Source organism: Phalaenopsis equestris, unplaced genomic scaffold (genome assembly GCF_001263595.1).
Source record: "Phalaenopsis equestris unplaced genomic scaffold, ASM126359v1 Scaffold219108, whole genome shotgun sequence".
Taxonomy (NCBI): domain Eukaryota; kingdom Viridiplantae; phylum Streptophyta; class Magnoliopsida; order Asparagales; family Orchidaceae; genus Phalaenopsis; species Phalaenopsis equestris.
Genome location: NW_018237501.1, coordinates 135,571 through 150,165, shown reverse-complemented (window position 1 = coordinate 150,165; position 14,595 = coordinate 135,571). Strand labels below are relative to the sequence as shown.

General features: G+C 34.7%; 1 protein-coding gene across 1 annotated transcript in view; it reads left to right on the top strand.

Moving 5' to 3' along the window:
* LOC110037372 (probable inactive serine/threonine-protein kinase scy1) overlaps positions 1–14,595 on the top strand; it is a 106,181-nt gene that overhangs the window by 76,735 nt on the left and 14,851 nt on the right. The window contains exon 17 of the mRNA XM_020742005.1: positions 3,317–3,386. Coding sequence (XP_020597664.1) covers positions 3,317–3,386 — 70 coding nt within the window. The remainder of the gene's footprint in view (positions 1–3,316; positions 3,387–14,595) is intronic.

The following is a 14,595-nucleotide window of genomic DNA, read 5'->3' as shown; positions in this document are numbered from 1 at the left end:
CTGTAATATGAGCACTAATTCCTTGCCAATTTTCCTACTTTTCTCTATATTTCCTACTCCATCATGACACCGAAGCTTATAGTTTCTACCAGCTTCAACCCTAGTTGGTTCACAACTTGATTTGAGGTAAAATTATGAGTGGCCCCACTATCCACCAACACCATTACCGGCTGCTCCCTGATTTGTTCCCTCACCTTCATGGTGTGACTTGGAGTACTTCCAAGTGTAAGTGTTCCTACTCTATCGTTTCTTCCTCCTCCCTCTCACAAATTAAATTGACCTAGAGAGTGTGTTCCTTGCACCGATGGCCTGAGGCGTACTTCTCATCACATCGAAAATATAATCCCTTTTCTCTCTTATCCTGCACCTCTCTGCCTCTGTGAGGCTCTTGAAATTGACCCCGGGATGGGCCCCTGTATTCCTCTCATTCAGTGCCTTTTTCTGAAATGATACCATTTGGGTCTTTAATATTTTGGTTGTCGAAGTACTCTTATAGAATCCTCCAGTGGTGCCGCTTTTTCTAGTGTTCTTCATCTGTTTCTTGTCTTCAACCATTTGGGCGAGCTTCATTGTCTCTCTCAATCTTTGTGACCTCAATGGTCAAAGTGTTGCTCATATGTCAAGCTTCAGGCTCTTCATGAAGTTTTTCTCCTGTCTTGCTTTAGAAACTCCCCTTAGCCATCCCGAAAATAGCTCAAATGTTTCCCTTACTCCATGAAAGTTCCCTCTTAAGTCAAGGCATAGATTTGCTCGAGTGGTTTTCTTTCCTAATGACTTGGAAACGTTTCAATTAGCAATCCTTAAATTCCTCCTATGAACAGATCGAGTATCTCGCCTCGCTCCGCTAAAATCATGCTAAAGCTTTCCCTCCAATCATTACCCTACCACCTTGAGCTTCTCCTCCCCATTCAAGTCATTCACCGTGAAATATCGCTTCACCTAATACACCTACTCATGTGTGTCTTATCCCTCAATGATCGACATCTTCAACTTTCTAACCTAGCTTCATCACCCCAACTTTCTCTCCCTCTGGTGTTTCTCTTCATTTATTTAGGGTGAAACTCCCTCTTTCGATTATAGTCATTCCTTATTCTGTTTTAGTCCTTGGGGGAAGTTCTTGATTGTAAATGCTTTTCTCATGCTCTTCTAGTCTGATCTCTTTCGTTTTTTATTTCTCCAAGGATCCTCTTATAGGGCCCTTAGTTAAGATTTACAAATTAAGCCACTAGCGGAGTTTTGGGTTGCATCTCAATAATTGTTCTTATCATCTCCTCCACGCTCCCGAAATGGTATTCCATGGAAAAAAACCTTTCTTCTAGGGAGAAGAACCTTTCTTCTACGGGGGAGAACCATTCGTCTATCTCATCTTGATTTATCCTACTTCTCATTCTAATTTCTCTTCCAACGCATCCACTTTCTTTGCTATCATCTCTCGATGATCTTGCTCGGATACCAATTTGCCACTAAACGGAGCGAGCAAATTGCAATAGGTATGTGGGAAAATCCAAGATAGTGCTACATTGATTAAAATCTAAGGAAACAAACAAGATACAAGTGTTGATGTACAATTCAAGAGGTGGATCGTTTCTCCACAAACTCTAGACGCCGTTTGGAACACAAAGATAAGAAATTGCAGAAAATCAAGACATGAGACAAACCTTATCTAATGAATCCTAATAAATAATCCCCAACATCCATTCAAACTTTTTCCTCAAAACTCTCTTCAATTCCCCTCATCTTGTATGTGATTATGCTTGCGTGAGCCCCAACTGGAAGCTAGAATTGTCCTTAGCTGCTCCCAGAACTTCCACCCCTGTAGGCTGGACCAGTTGGCTTGGCCAGGCCAGCTAGTATTGCTGGATCTAGCTGATACAGAATCCAGACTGGTCTTCCTTGGACCAGCTCGTCTGCAGGAACGGATGTCTCGTCTGCAGGAGCAGGTGAGCTGGCGTATTAAGGTGAATCCAAGGCTCTTAATTGTTGTAGTGAGTGCCTAAGAATGTGTGGACTACCTTTAGGTGAATGGGGGAGTTTTGTGCAGTTTAAACTAGCTCCAGGCCTTTAACTTTAGGGCCATGACATGGGTGAGTCTTTAGATGGATTCTTTTAAAAGTTGTAAGGGAATGTTAAAGGATGTGATCTAATAGGGTCTTTTAGCAGTGGTTATCATTTGGCGTGATTTTGGTTTAATCGTGTCTTTGAAGGCTGGAAAGACATGGAAGGGTTAGAGATGTGTAAAAACCTAATCTAGAGTTTTTTGTTGGGATCCAAGGAGTTTGAGAGTGGTAGAAGGAGAATAGTCAAAGTAGGCCAAATGTGCCTTAGTTTTGACCAACCACCTGTAAGAGGCTAAGGGAATTTTTTCTTGAAGTACGAGGTAGGGAAAATCTGTAGAAGGAGGTTAGGGATGTTGGAGGATGGAGTAGAAGAGATGGGGAAGGAGATTAGTAATAGATTAGGAGGATACTTGGGTCTTTCGGCAAGAAGAACCGAAAAAGGTTCTTTACCAAGCACAACACCATAAAGATTTCAATCTTCACATCTTTTGTTCTCAACGTAAAAGCTAAATTTCATTACTCAATAAGTATTTAAAACAATACATTAGGTCCTAAGAAAAGAAACAAAAATAAAAATAAACAAAAAAGAGAGAAAGAGAGAGGGAGTGGGCCACTCCAATTTCGACTCCAATTAAGTAGTGGCTGACCCCAAACTTCCAAAACAAAGAAGAAAGCTAATAAAGAAAGGTGAAACAATACACTAAAAGCCTCCCATATGCAGGAAAATATTTAAAATTTGAAACTCAAATATTAAAATTTTATATTTAAATTTTAAATTTAAATCATGCATACAATATCAAGCTTTCCAGACATAGACTTTTCGATATGGACTACTTCAATTTTTCATATAGGATGAATTTCACTTGGTCTTTGACCTTAATTTTATGATGGGCTAACATGGTCTTCATTCATATCTTGAGCCTTTGATCTTGCTTTGTTAGTGGGGGGCATGATAATTCTCTGCTTGATGTTCTGCATTAGTTTTTATCATGCATAGTTTTGTGTGTGTTTGAATGTTTTCTATGCCTCATAATATATCTATTTTGGAATTCTCAGGAGCTAAAATCCTGCAGTAGTTTTTTTTAATATCGTATTTTGCAGATAAAAAAGCTTGATTTGTTATATTGGCTAGGTTTATATCAGTGTTCATACATTCATAAGCAACTTTTTCCTTGGATGCAGCATGTTTATTACTTGTTAAATGTTGTCCTCTTAGGTAGTTAAATTTCTGATAGTTTTTCTCCTGCCTGTTTTCTTAGTGATGTGAGATCAAAGGCTTTTCAGGCTGTCGATCAATTTCTGCAAATAGCAAGGCAAAACCATGAAAAGGTAACTTATTTCAAATTGCTTTTGTGGCGGGTGCTCACGTTGTATTGGCTTGAAGCATAAGGAGATCTGTTTTGAATTATTTATTTCGGACAGTATTTATCCCCTATCTATTTATTTTCTTAATGTTAAAACAGTTTCAATCTCATTCAATTTCATGTAGAAAGTTCTTTCTGCATTATAAAAGGCCTGACATGAAATGTTGTCTCTTCCTTGAACATATCTTGTGGATTTTAGTCCTTTATAATGTTGCTGTGGAATGTCCTCTTTAAGGTCTTTAGCACCAACGAACATTTTTGGTTTGGTTTCGTGGCTACTATTTTGTTTTTTTCTTTACTATAGCCATTCGTGGAGCCTAGAAGCATAATGGTTAAAATTGGACACCATTTATTTTATTGTTCACTTTGCATTCTGATCCTTTGCGTGCATATATGTTACGTTAAGTTGTGCATTATGTTATGCATCTGTGTTATCTAAGATGTTCTTCCTTTATAAATCAGGTCGTTTCCTTCAGATTTAGCAGGAGAGAGAAATTAACTGCTGAGGTTCAATTGAACTTGAGCTTATGAATGGAGGTTGGATATATTTCCATAGTCCTGCATCATTTTGACAATAAAAACAAACTCCTTTTTGTGTGCTCGTGTATGTACACTATTGCAATTAACATCATATTAGATGGATCCAAGTGTTGGATGATAAAAAAATTATAGATATTTTTTGTTGAGCGTAGAAATTAAAATGCTCCAATTGATATGTATTAATACTAGAAAGGATTTTTTATAAATTAATAAATGGAAGATAGTGGGTAACAAGTTTTGAAGATAAGGTAGTGAAAAATAGACTTGGGTGGTTTGGGCATATTTGTCAAAGGTTGGAAAATGGATTACTATGGTAGATAAAATTAATGTGTAAGAATTAGGAGGTTGTGGTAGATCCAAGGCAAATTGGAAAGGAGCTATGCTTAGTCATTTATACAAAGTTGATTTAACATTTCAAACAAAATTGACCATAATAGAGAATATGAATATCTAAATTTACCCCTAATTTGGTAAGCATTTCATCATGATAATTATGGTTATTATCAACTATAAGTTTAGTTTTCACCAATTAAAGCAAGGTTGCACAAGCCATAATGTTCCGATAGGAACAATGTATGAGGGCAAGATAGGAAGCTACTAGTTGGATTGTTGTTTTGAACATTGTGGGATGGGGCACGAGCTATTGTGTTGAGCAGTATATCACACTATAAATGGGCATATGCATTGAATTGTATGGCAGTCCTCCAACTATGATGTTTGAGTTGATGTTGGCAGACTCACATCAAAGAAATAAAGGATGCTTGGATTTGACCCGGTGCTCTGATGGTTTTGGGTTTCAAAGAAAATTGAAGTTGGGATTTAAACTTAAACATTTTGGTAGGAGGTTACACCCTTGCCGCTAAATCACCCGTGCATTATCTATTTGTTAACCTATTCTCATGATATATGATAAAAAGACTTACTTACATGCTTAATTTTTTTCCCCAAGTTAGTGCTTAATATAAACCCAATCTAAATGATGTGAATTAAAAATTTCTAGAGAAGAGACTTTCTTTCTTGCCCGAGTTCCTCTAAACTATAATAAATAATGTCATAATCCATTCATATTTCATAAATTATCTATAATTCATTCTTGAATATTTTGTCACAACAAAATTTTTATAGCTTGCCATGGGAAATTTGATTTTATATGCATCATATTACTGCAATTGGCTAAATATGCTGCTTGTTTATTTTCAAGGAGCCATATATCTGAAAATTCATTTCTTACCAAAACAACCTTATATATTTGAAACCCTTGCTCAAGGTTGCTTAAAATGTGAAACAAGGAGGTTCTCAGTTATTTATTTTTCCATCACTTTTTTCAACCTTGATAATATGAAAGCACGTGTCATCGGTTTATGGCAGTTTCTCATTTTTACTAGGGTCTCTACTTTCTAGTCATCAATAAGATAAATAATGCTATATGTTTGATTATTTAACATAGTCGAATATTGTGTGAACTTTCATTGAATCATGTGTGAACCTTGTTGAAACAATATTTGAACATGATGCGGACAAGGTTTTGAGTACTAGGTTTTAATAAGGTTTGAAGAAGATTTAGATAATATTCAAATAAAGTCCAAATATAGTTAGAACAATATTTGAGTATAGATGGATTATGGTTCGAATAAGGATAGAGCAATATTTTTAGCATGGTTCAAACATCGGTGAAAGATGGTTCAAATATTTTTTGAATATGATTCAAACATGGTATGATTATAGTTCAAATATAATTTAAGCATAGTTCGAATATGGTTGGAATAATATGTTTGAGCATGGTTTGAGTAATGTTTGTACAAATTTGGGGCAAATTTAAAATTTTTTTGAGCATATTTCTAATTTTATTTTAGCATGTTTCAAACATAATTTGGATTATTTTGTTTCTTCCTTATTATTTTTTATGAATTAACTTATTTGAATTGATTTACAATATATGAAAATGTTTACTTTAATCATACTTGTGCTGTTGCACAATGGTATTGTACTGCTCGAGCTACATATAGAGTTGGGATGTCATAGTTAAAGTGGCTAGAAAATTTATGGCAATGATTTCATTGGTAAGACTGATACATTTCTATTTAGTTGGACATTAATTCTACTGTTATGTGGTTATCTTGGCTTTACTTCATTAACTATTATGGAGGATGGTCGATTAATATGAGAATGAGATTTTGCATTGTGTTCAACATTAGAGCTATAAACATAACATTTGATTCAGTTGAGTTTGCTTTGATAATTGGATTAAAGGTTAAAGAATTTTTATCTGATGAGGAATTAAAAAGATGAGCACAAGCAGTACGATAATCAATAGCTAGTTGAATGGAGACAACTTTAAGAGGCAAACTTGGAGAAAGCATTCATGAAGTGCATTGAGAGGGATGATATGTGAAACTTAGGTTTATGCTACCTTGTAGACGAAAGGTTTATGCTACCTTTTAGATGATGTTCTCTTCAATGTTGATAAATTTAGATTTTTTACTTAGATTCTTTGCTTGATTGAAGATGAGAAAATATTTTTTGGATTCTCATAGGGTAAATTGTCATGGGAGGATGTTGAGACATGGATAAAGAAGGATATGTTGCATCATGGTCATTATTTTAAAGAATTTTTTCGAGTCAATACATTATCATTATAATGCTGAGCTTATGAAGCCATCCCAGGGGGAGGAAATGTGTGGAATTTCTTGGTTAGAAATCACTAAGATGGTTGAGCTGGAAGTCGAACAAGCAGATCATGGCCAAGAATTTTTTGTTACCCATGAAGTATTATGCAAATTATTAATATTGTTTAATTGTCAGTTTATGTGGTAGATTATTTTTGTAAATTAGCTCACAAGCCTTTATTAAAATATTTTTTTGTAGGTAAGTGTTTATTTTATAATATTGATACATAGAGCACATAAGATTATCTACAGATTCGTTACTCGTCTGTCTAAACATACTCCTCTGCCTATCCCAATCATAATTTTGAAAAAAAAAAATGCAGTGACCAACACATGTTTTTAGGAAAAAGTATGAGAGTTGAAAAATAATTAGTGACATGTTTGTCCATGCTCCCTTCAAAAGGGATGAGTAGCTTTTTGTTATTGTACAGGAGCTAAGGAGCAGCCAACATAGACTGAAAAATAAATAATTGAGGTTGGGGTAGAATTGGATGTTCTGATTAATCTTATTCAAAATTATATGCATAAGGAGAAGGAGATGGAGGATAAGAGGTTTTTATTGTTGACTCAACCATTCATTCTATTGAGGTTAGGGATGACTTGGAGATGGATAATGGTGGTGGAAATAGGGGATGTTTGTCATTCCCTTACTATTATATCCATGGATAAAACAACAGTGTTGGTAAATAGCCTATATTTTACTATTTTATGTAAGAGTAAGATAAAACCATTAGATTATAGGAGGCAAAAGAATAAGAAATATTTGATTTTACATATCACTGATTCATCAGGAAAAAGCCACAAGCTCATGGGTACATGCTCCATTGATAGTTTTAGCTCGGTTGTGAGGAGCAATTATCTTCCTCCAAATTTTTCGATTTCAGGATTGGCGGATAACTCCAAAGATAGAGAGATAGGAGTGGTTAGTGGAGCATAGTATGATTCAAATAGTTGAATACAATCACGAAATGACAAGAGAGTAAAATGAGAAATATTTTATTTTATTAATGTTTTGAGTTATGAATACTTGAATACATTCACTTTAACTTTATTTTATTTTTATGCAATACAAATTATTATTTTTTTAGCTAATGCATGAGCAAATACAATGCTCCCATAAATCCATGGATTTATCATCATTATTTTATATGAATTGTTTGATTGATATTATTGAGCGGCGATCACTACATGCAAAATATGTGCAATAAGGCAAAAAATAACACTTTCAAATGGTCTGAAGATGTTTGTCATTGGAGAGGAGAAAAAGTTTTTAAAATCATGGGTTGAAGTCTGACTCATATTATTTTCTGAACCGGAACAAGTACAATATCTGAGATCTCACTTTCTAAGAAAATTATGATGTGTGATTTTTGACCCCTTGTATACTTCAATACAGAACTTGTACACAACACGATTAGTTATGCCAACACTATTCCGAATCACTAAGCCAAAATTTCTCTCATCCGAAACTCTTATTTTAGTTTTATTCCCTCCTTATTATGCTACATTTCTTTCCTTCTTGAGTTATGTTTTCTTTGGTAAGTTCCAATTGTTGTAATTATTCATGTCCTAGCCGTTCCTTATTATATAAGGAGAAGAGTTATAATTTGATTATTGAAAAATAAGAGAATTGGATTTTCACCACCTTTATTCATTGTATTAGAGCCAAGTAACAAACTCCAGCTCTCCTTCCTCCACTGGAGACTCTCCTTGCAGCCGCCAGCCCCTACAGGCTCTCTGCTGGATCTTCTCCCTACAAGTGCACCTCTTCTTCCCTGTCAGGCGATCTTTCCCCGTGCTTCATAGAAGGCTCGATTACTTCTCTCAGTTGGGTCGCTTTCTAGCAGGCCCGAATCGCTGAAGACACACTATTTTTTTTTTTTTTGTCGTGCAATTCTTTTTGTAGCTTTGCGGACACTATCAAACGAGAGTCTTTCTGTCATTTCGCACCTGCAAATCTTTCTGTCTCTTCACAGACACTTTCTCTTTCCTTTGGCTAGATTTTCTTTCTGCAAAGAGAAGATGTCTCCTTGTACACGTTCCTTTTGTTGTCACACCTTGGAAGTTTTCTCTCAGCCGCAATTATGTGGCAGCCTTCGAGACATTTCTGCCTTCCTAGTTGACCATTCTTGAGCAAGCAGTGCAGTCTTAGGCATTCCTCTTCTCCTTCGGCACAATTAACCAGAAATTCTTTCCAACCCTAAACATGCATAGTGTTTATGATAAAGTATGACATGAAGATGTATAGCTTAAGCCTGGAGATTAGTTCGGAATCACATACCAGGAATTTTACCCAAACATTCCCAAAACTCTTACTTTTATCACAGACCATAAACTCAACGGTCATAACTTCTTTCAATGGTCTGAATCTGTGTTTATGTATGTTTGTGAAAAAGGAAAAAAAGAGCATCTCATAGGATGACAGTTTGTGTATTCATTGATCTTAATCATTGGTTATGGAAGATCCAGGATCATATGGTAATGCCTTGGTGGATCAATTCTATGGGCATAGCAATTTGAGAAAAACATTTGCCTTATAAAACAATACAAGAGATTTGAGAAGTAGCTCATGAGACTTATTTCAGTACTGAAAGCACTATAGAATTGTTTGAGATTGAGACAAAACTTTATGAACTCCGACAAGAAAATTTGTGTGCTCAATACTTCAACACACTTATAGAGTACTGGTTATAGTTAGAACTGTATGATATTTTGTATGGAAGTGCCCTCAAGTTGCTATGTTAAATAAAACAATAATGGGGAAGAAGATGATGATCAAGTTCTTATTGAGTCTAAATAAGAACTTAGATGAGGTCAGTGAAAGAATTATGGGCATTAACTCTCTCCCTGCCACTAGGGAGGCCTTTTTTGAAGTCAAAAGAGAAGTAAAAAGAAGCTCATGATGAGAGGAAGTGCAGTTTCATCTAGCTCTGAATGCTCTATCTTGTACACACAACTCAATGAGTCAAAAAAAAATTTTTTTTGTCTTGTGTGAACATTGCAAGAATTTGGGTCACATAAAAGGAAAGTGTTGGAAACTACATTGAAAATCTGTAGATTGGAAATCAGGGCAAGGGAGCAAAGATAAAGACCGCAAGGCCCATGCTGCTACCTCTTCTAAGGGTCGACCAACCCTAACCCCTTCACCAAGGAACAATTTGAGGCATTGAAGAAACTTTTTTTGAGCATAATTGAGCGGCCCACTAGCTTGATGATACACCAAGATGTCATGTTCTCCTATCTCACTAACAATGGAAGATTTCGACCTTTGATAATAGATTCAGGTTCTTCTGATCAAATGATTGAAGATATTTATGCTCTCCAACACTATCAAGAGTTCACCCAAATTTGTTCAACTTGTCGATGGATCTCACTCCACTATTATTGGGAAAAGAGATGTGAGTCTCCAAAGATATTCAATTCTCTTATATGTTATATGTTCTCCAATTAGATTGCAAGTTAATTTCAATTAGCAAGCTTACTCATGACTTGAACTATACTATTAAATTTCATTCTAACTTTTGCTAATTTCATGTGGTGGATTCAAAGAATGTGATTGGCAGTGTTGAATTGCATCAAGGCATATATGTGCTCAATAAAAGCTATATTCTTAATACACAAATTTCTTCTTCATCGTTCTCTTCCCATGTTCCTGAGTCCATTGAATGTCAAGTTTTGTTATGATATTATCGTCAGGGTCATCCCAATTTTTATTATGTTGCAAAGTTGTTTCCTCATCTCTTTACTAATAAAAAGTAAAAGTCTTATCAGCGTGAAATTTGCCAATTGACTAAACATACTCGTCATGTCCTCTCACAAACCCTCACAACCTTTCTTTTTCATCCATAGTGACATTTGAGGACCCGTAAAATTAGAAACCATCAATCGAGGCAGATGGTTTGTCTCGTTTATTGATGAACACATTTGAATTAGTTGGGTATTGCTCATGAAACAAAATCTGAAAAATCTGAAACTGCATAAATTTTTGGTCCTTCCATAACATGCGTTCTACTCCTTCATTGCCTCTACCTTAAGGAATGGCATCACTCATGTGAGTTCCTGTGTTGAAACTCCACAATAATATGAGAAAAAATAGACACCTTAAGGTATCTAGTTCTATAATGCTTTCTCACAATATTTCATAAGTTTTTTTGGGAAGATATGCTCACAACCATCTATCTCATTAATAGAATGTCAAGCAAAGTCCTTGGATTCAAGTCCCCTCTTGATATTATGATGAAAAAAAATACTCTCCTTTCCCTAAAATTATTTGGTTGCATCTCTTTTGTTTAACCAAACCGCACAAAGCTTGACCCAAAATCCATCAAATGTATTTTTCTTTGGTTTGCTTCTAACAAAAAAAGGAGTATAATTGTTATTCTCCCATTACAAGAAAATATTGTAATTTCATGGATGATATCTTCTTTGAAAACCAACCCTACTACCCCAAATTTGATGTTCAAGGGGAGAGTCCGATGAATGTGAAACTTGGGACACAATTCTAGAGCCTTCACAACATATTCTACTTCCCTACAGTACTCTGTATACCTACACTGTTCTAGAGTCATCATAGCCTATTCTACTTCACTCCTTCCATTATATCTCCTAACTTCCACTAGTTGAGAAAATCCAACATGGGATTGACAACAAAGAACTTCGTGTGTATACTAGTAGAAATAAATCCACTGAGCAGGATAATGACAATATGCAACCATAAGACTATTCAAAACCAAACTCGAATTCATACATCTCTGAAGTTCCATAGGAGATGAAATGCAATGAAGAAGACTAAAAGTTTCACAAATTATCCTATCTAGGATTATGTCGTATATGGTAAGTTATCATCAACTTATAAGATTTTGTATCTAATCTCGATCGTGTGTAGATACCCAAGCCTGCTCATGAAGCACTTCAAATTTTAGTATGGAAAAAGTTAGTTGAAGAGAAGATCCAGGCTTTACTACTTATCATACATTAGACGTGATATTGTTTACTCTGTCGACATTGTGAGTCAACAAATGTATAGTCCAAGTGAAGAACCTTTGGAGATGGTTTACAAAATATTGAGTTTTCTTAATAAGACCCCTAGTAGAGGGTTACTATTTAAGAAATCAGACAACGGGAAGGTGGATGTCTGCACTGTTGTTAATTGGGCAGGAGTACTAATGGTCGGAAGGTCAACTTTTGGGTATTGTTACTATGGCTAGGAAATTCTTGTCACTTTGAAGAGTAAGAAACAAGCAATGGTCTCTAGAAGTAGTTCCAAATCTGAGTACCGCGCACTTGCTTTGGGAATGTGTGAAGGAATGTAGATCCAAAGGTTGCTAAATAAGTTGGGATACTCTACTTTCAAATGTCAATCCTATGAAGGTGTTTTATGATAACCAAGCGCACAATTAGTATTGCAAAGAATTTTGTGTATCATTGCAGGACCAATCACATTGAGATTGATAGATATTTTATCTCTGAAAAAGTCAGTGAAGGCATTATTCACTTAATCTAAATTTCAATTCATCATAAAATCAGTGGTATCTTCAATAAATCTATACCTGCAGGCAGCTTCACTGATATGAATACTGAGCTGGGTCTTTACAACATCTATGGCCCAAGATGAGGGGAAGTGTGGAATTTTGAGCTTTACATTTTAGTTTGATTCCTTATTTTGTTAGAATTCTTATCATCTTGAGTTATGTATTCTATGGTAAGTTGTAATCGTTGTAATAATTCATACCCGCGCGTTCCTTATTATATAAGGAGAAGAATTGTAATTTGATTATTGAGAAATAAGAGAATACGATTTTCTCCACCTTTCTTCCAAAGTGAAAGGAACCTAACATAGACAAGGTTTCTGGGAAAATATACATTTGCATTAATATATCAAAAAGGTTAAAAAAAAGCAAGCATGTATGTCTATAATGTACAAAAAAGAGGTCAATTGTCTATAAGTATGGTAGAAAGTTTTTTATCATCATTTACATGCATCAAAACAAAAGAACCACTAAGGGTGCACTTAGCACAAAAATGAGTGGCCCTATTACAATCCTGTGGTATATGGAAAAATAAAACTTGCTTAAAGTTTAAGAGAAAAGCAAAATCCGAAGCCTCCTGTGGTCGTTGCTGCCAAACAACATCCTTCTTTGTAGAGCTTAAAAAGTGGATGATGTTCACACTATCTCCTTCAATTATAATGCTTTTGCATTCGAACATCCATGGCTTGCAAAAATTATGAAAGCATCTAATGGCCTGCAGCTCCACTTAGGCGCTATCCTAATGATGAGAGTAATTATCAAAAGGCAAAATATCTGTTCTTTCTTCGCTGTGCAAAATGCATCTGGTTCCGGCAACCCCAGAACGAAGGAGGGCACCTAAATTATTTAGAATTTTAACCAAAAATTAAATAATTCTTACACATATAGTTTGATGTGTGCTTTGTCTTATTTGCAACAGAGACATGGAGCGTATGCAACATAATATATCTAATTTTCTTGATAGTACACAATTCTATAATGTAGATTTAATAGGCTCACTAAAAAAAATGAATTAGTTTGTGAGCATCTTTATATATATATGTAGGTTGTTTATGTCTAAATTTTTATTGATCTAATGTAGGTTGTTTATTTCTATTTTAAATGTATGTTATTTCATTGATTGTTTTTATTCAGACATGTTGTTGGATTTCACTCTGTTGTGTTATAATTTTTGAATTACTTTGTATTGTGTGATAGTTGTTAGATTGCACTCTATTATATTATGGTTATTGTATTGCTTTTTATTGTGTTATAATTGTTGGATTGCACTCTATTTTGTTATAGTTATTGGATCGCAGTCTCTTGATATTATAGCTGTTAGATTGCACTATCTTATAATATGACTATTAGATTGCGTTATGTTATATTATAACTGTTGTACTGTACTTTATTGTGTTATATTTATTGGATACTTCCTGTTGTTTGTAGCAATTGGATTGGATTCTAGTGTATTATAATGTTGTATTGCATTCTATTGTGTTATAGTTGTTGAATTGCATTATATTATGTCTAACTCTATGTTATAATTTTGTGATTACATTTTGATGTATCATTCTAGTGATCTATTCTGTTTAGGTTGCGAATTTTGCTCTATTGTATCTATCATGTGTAATATCTTAGAAAAAGTAAGTGTATTAAAGATGAAAATCAAAAACTACTTTTCTTAGAAAAAGATATTCAACATAGGTGGGTGAGTTACTTTGATATACTTTTTAATGAAATTTCTGAAAATACGATCGACCTTAGTAATTTTAATATCGTGAATAATAATAAAACGTTTCATTTTTACCGTCGCATTAGCAAAAAGGAAGTTGAGGAGGCTTTAAAGAAAACCAAGGGTGGAAAGTCTGTAGGACCTGATGATATCCCAATTGAAGTGTGGAAATATTTGGGAGATTTGAGAGTTTCTTGGCTTACTAAACTCTTTAATATTATTTTAAAAACTAAAAAGATGCCTGAGGAGTGGAGGAAGAATATTTTGGTCCCCATTTTTAAGAATAAAGGGGATGCACAAAAGTGTGCAAATTATAGAGGAATTAAGTTGATGTGCCATACTTTAAAAATATGGGAGATGGTAATTGAACATAGGTTAAGACGCATCACAAAAATTTCTCATAATCAATTTGGATTTATGTCGGGCAGGTCTACTATAGAAGCTATACATTTATTGAGAGGTTTGATGGAGAAGTTCAGAGATGATAACGAGAATCTAGATTTGATTTTTATTGATTTAGAAAAAGCTTACGATAAGGTTCCAAGAGATATTGGAGAGTTCTTTCTCGAGAAGAAATGTGTTGATATGACTTATATTCAAGTCATTAAAGATATGTATACTAGAGCTGTTACTTGTGTTCAAACTGAAGGAGGATTGACAAAATATTTTCCTATTTCTGTTGGTTTACATCAGGGATCGACTTTAAGCCCATATCTTTTTGCTTTA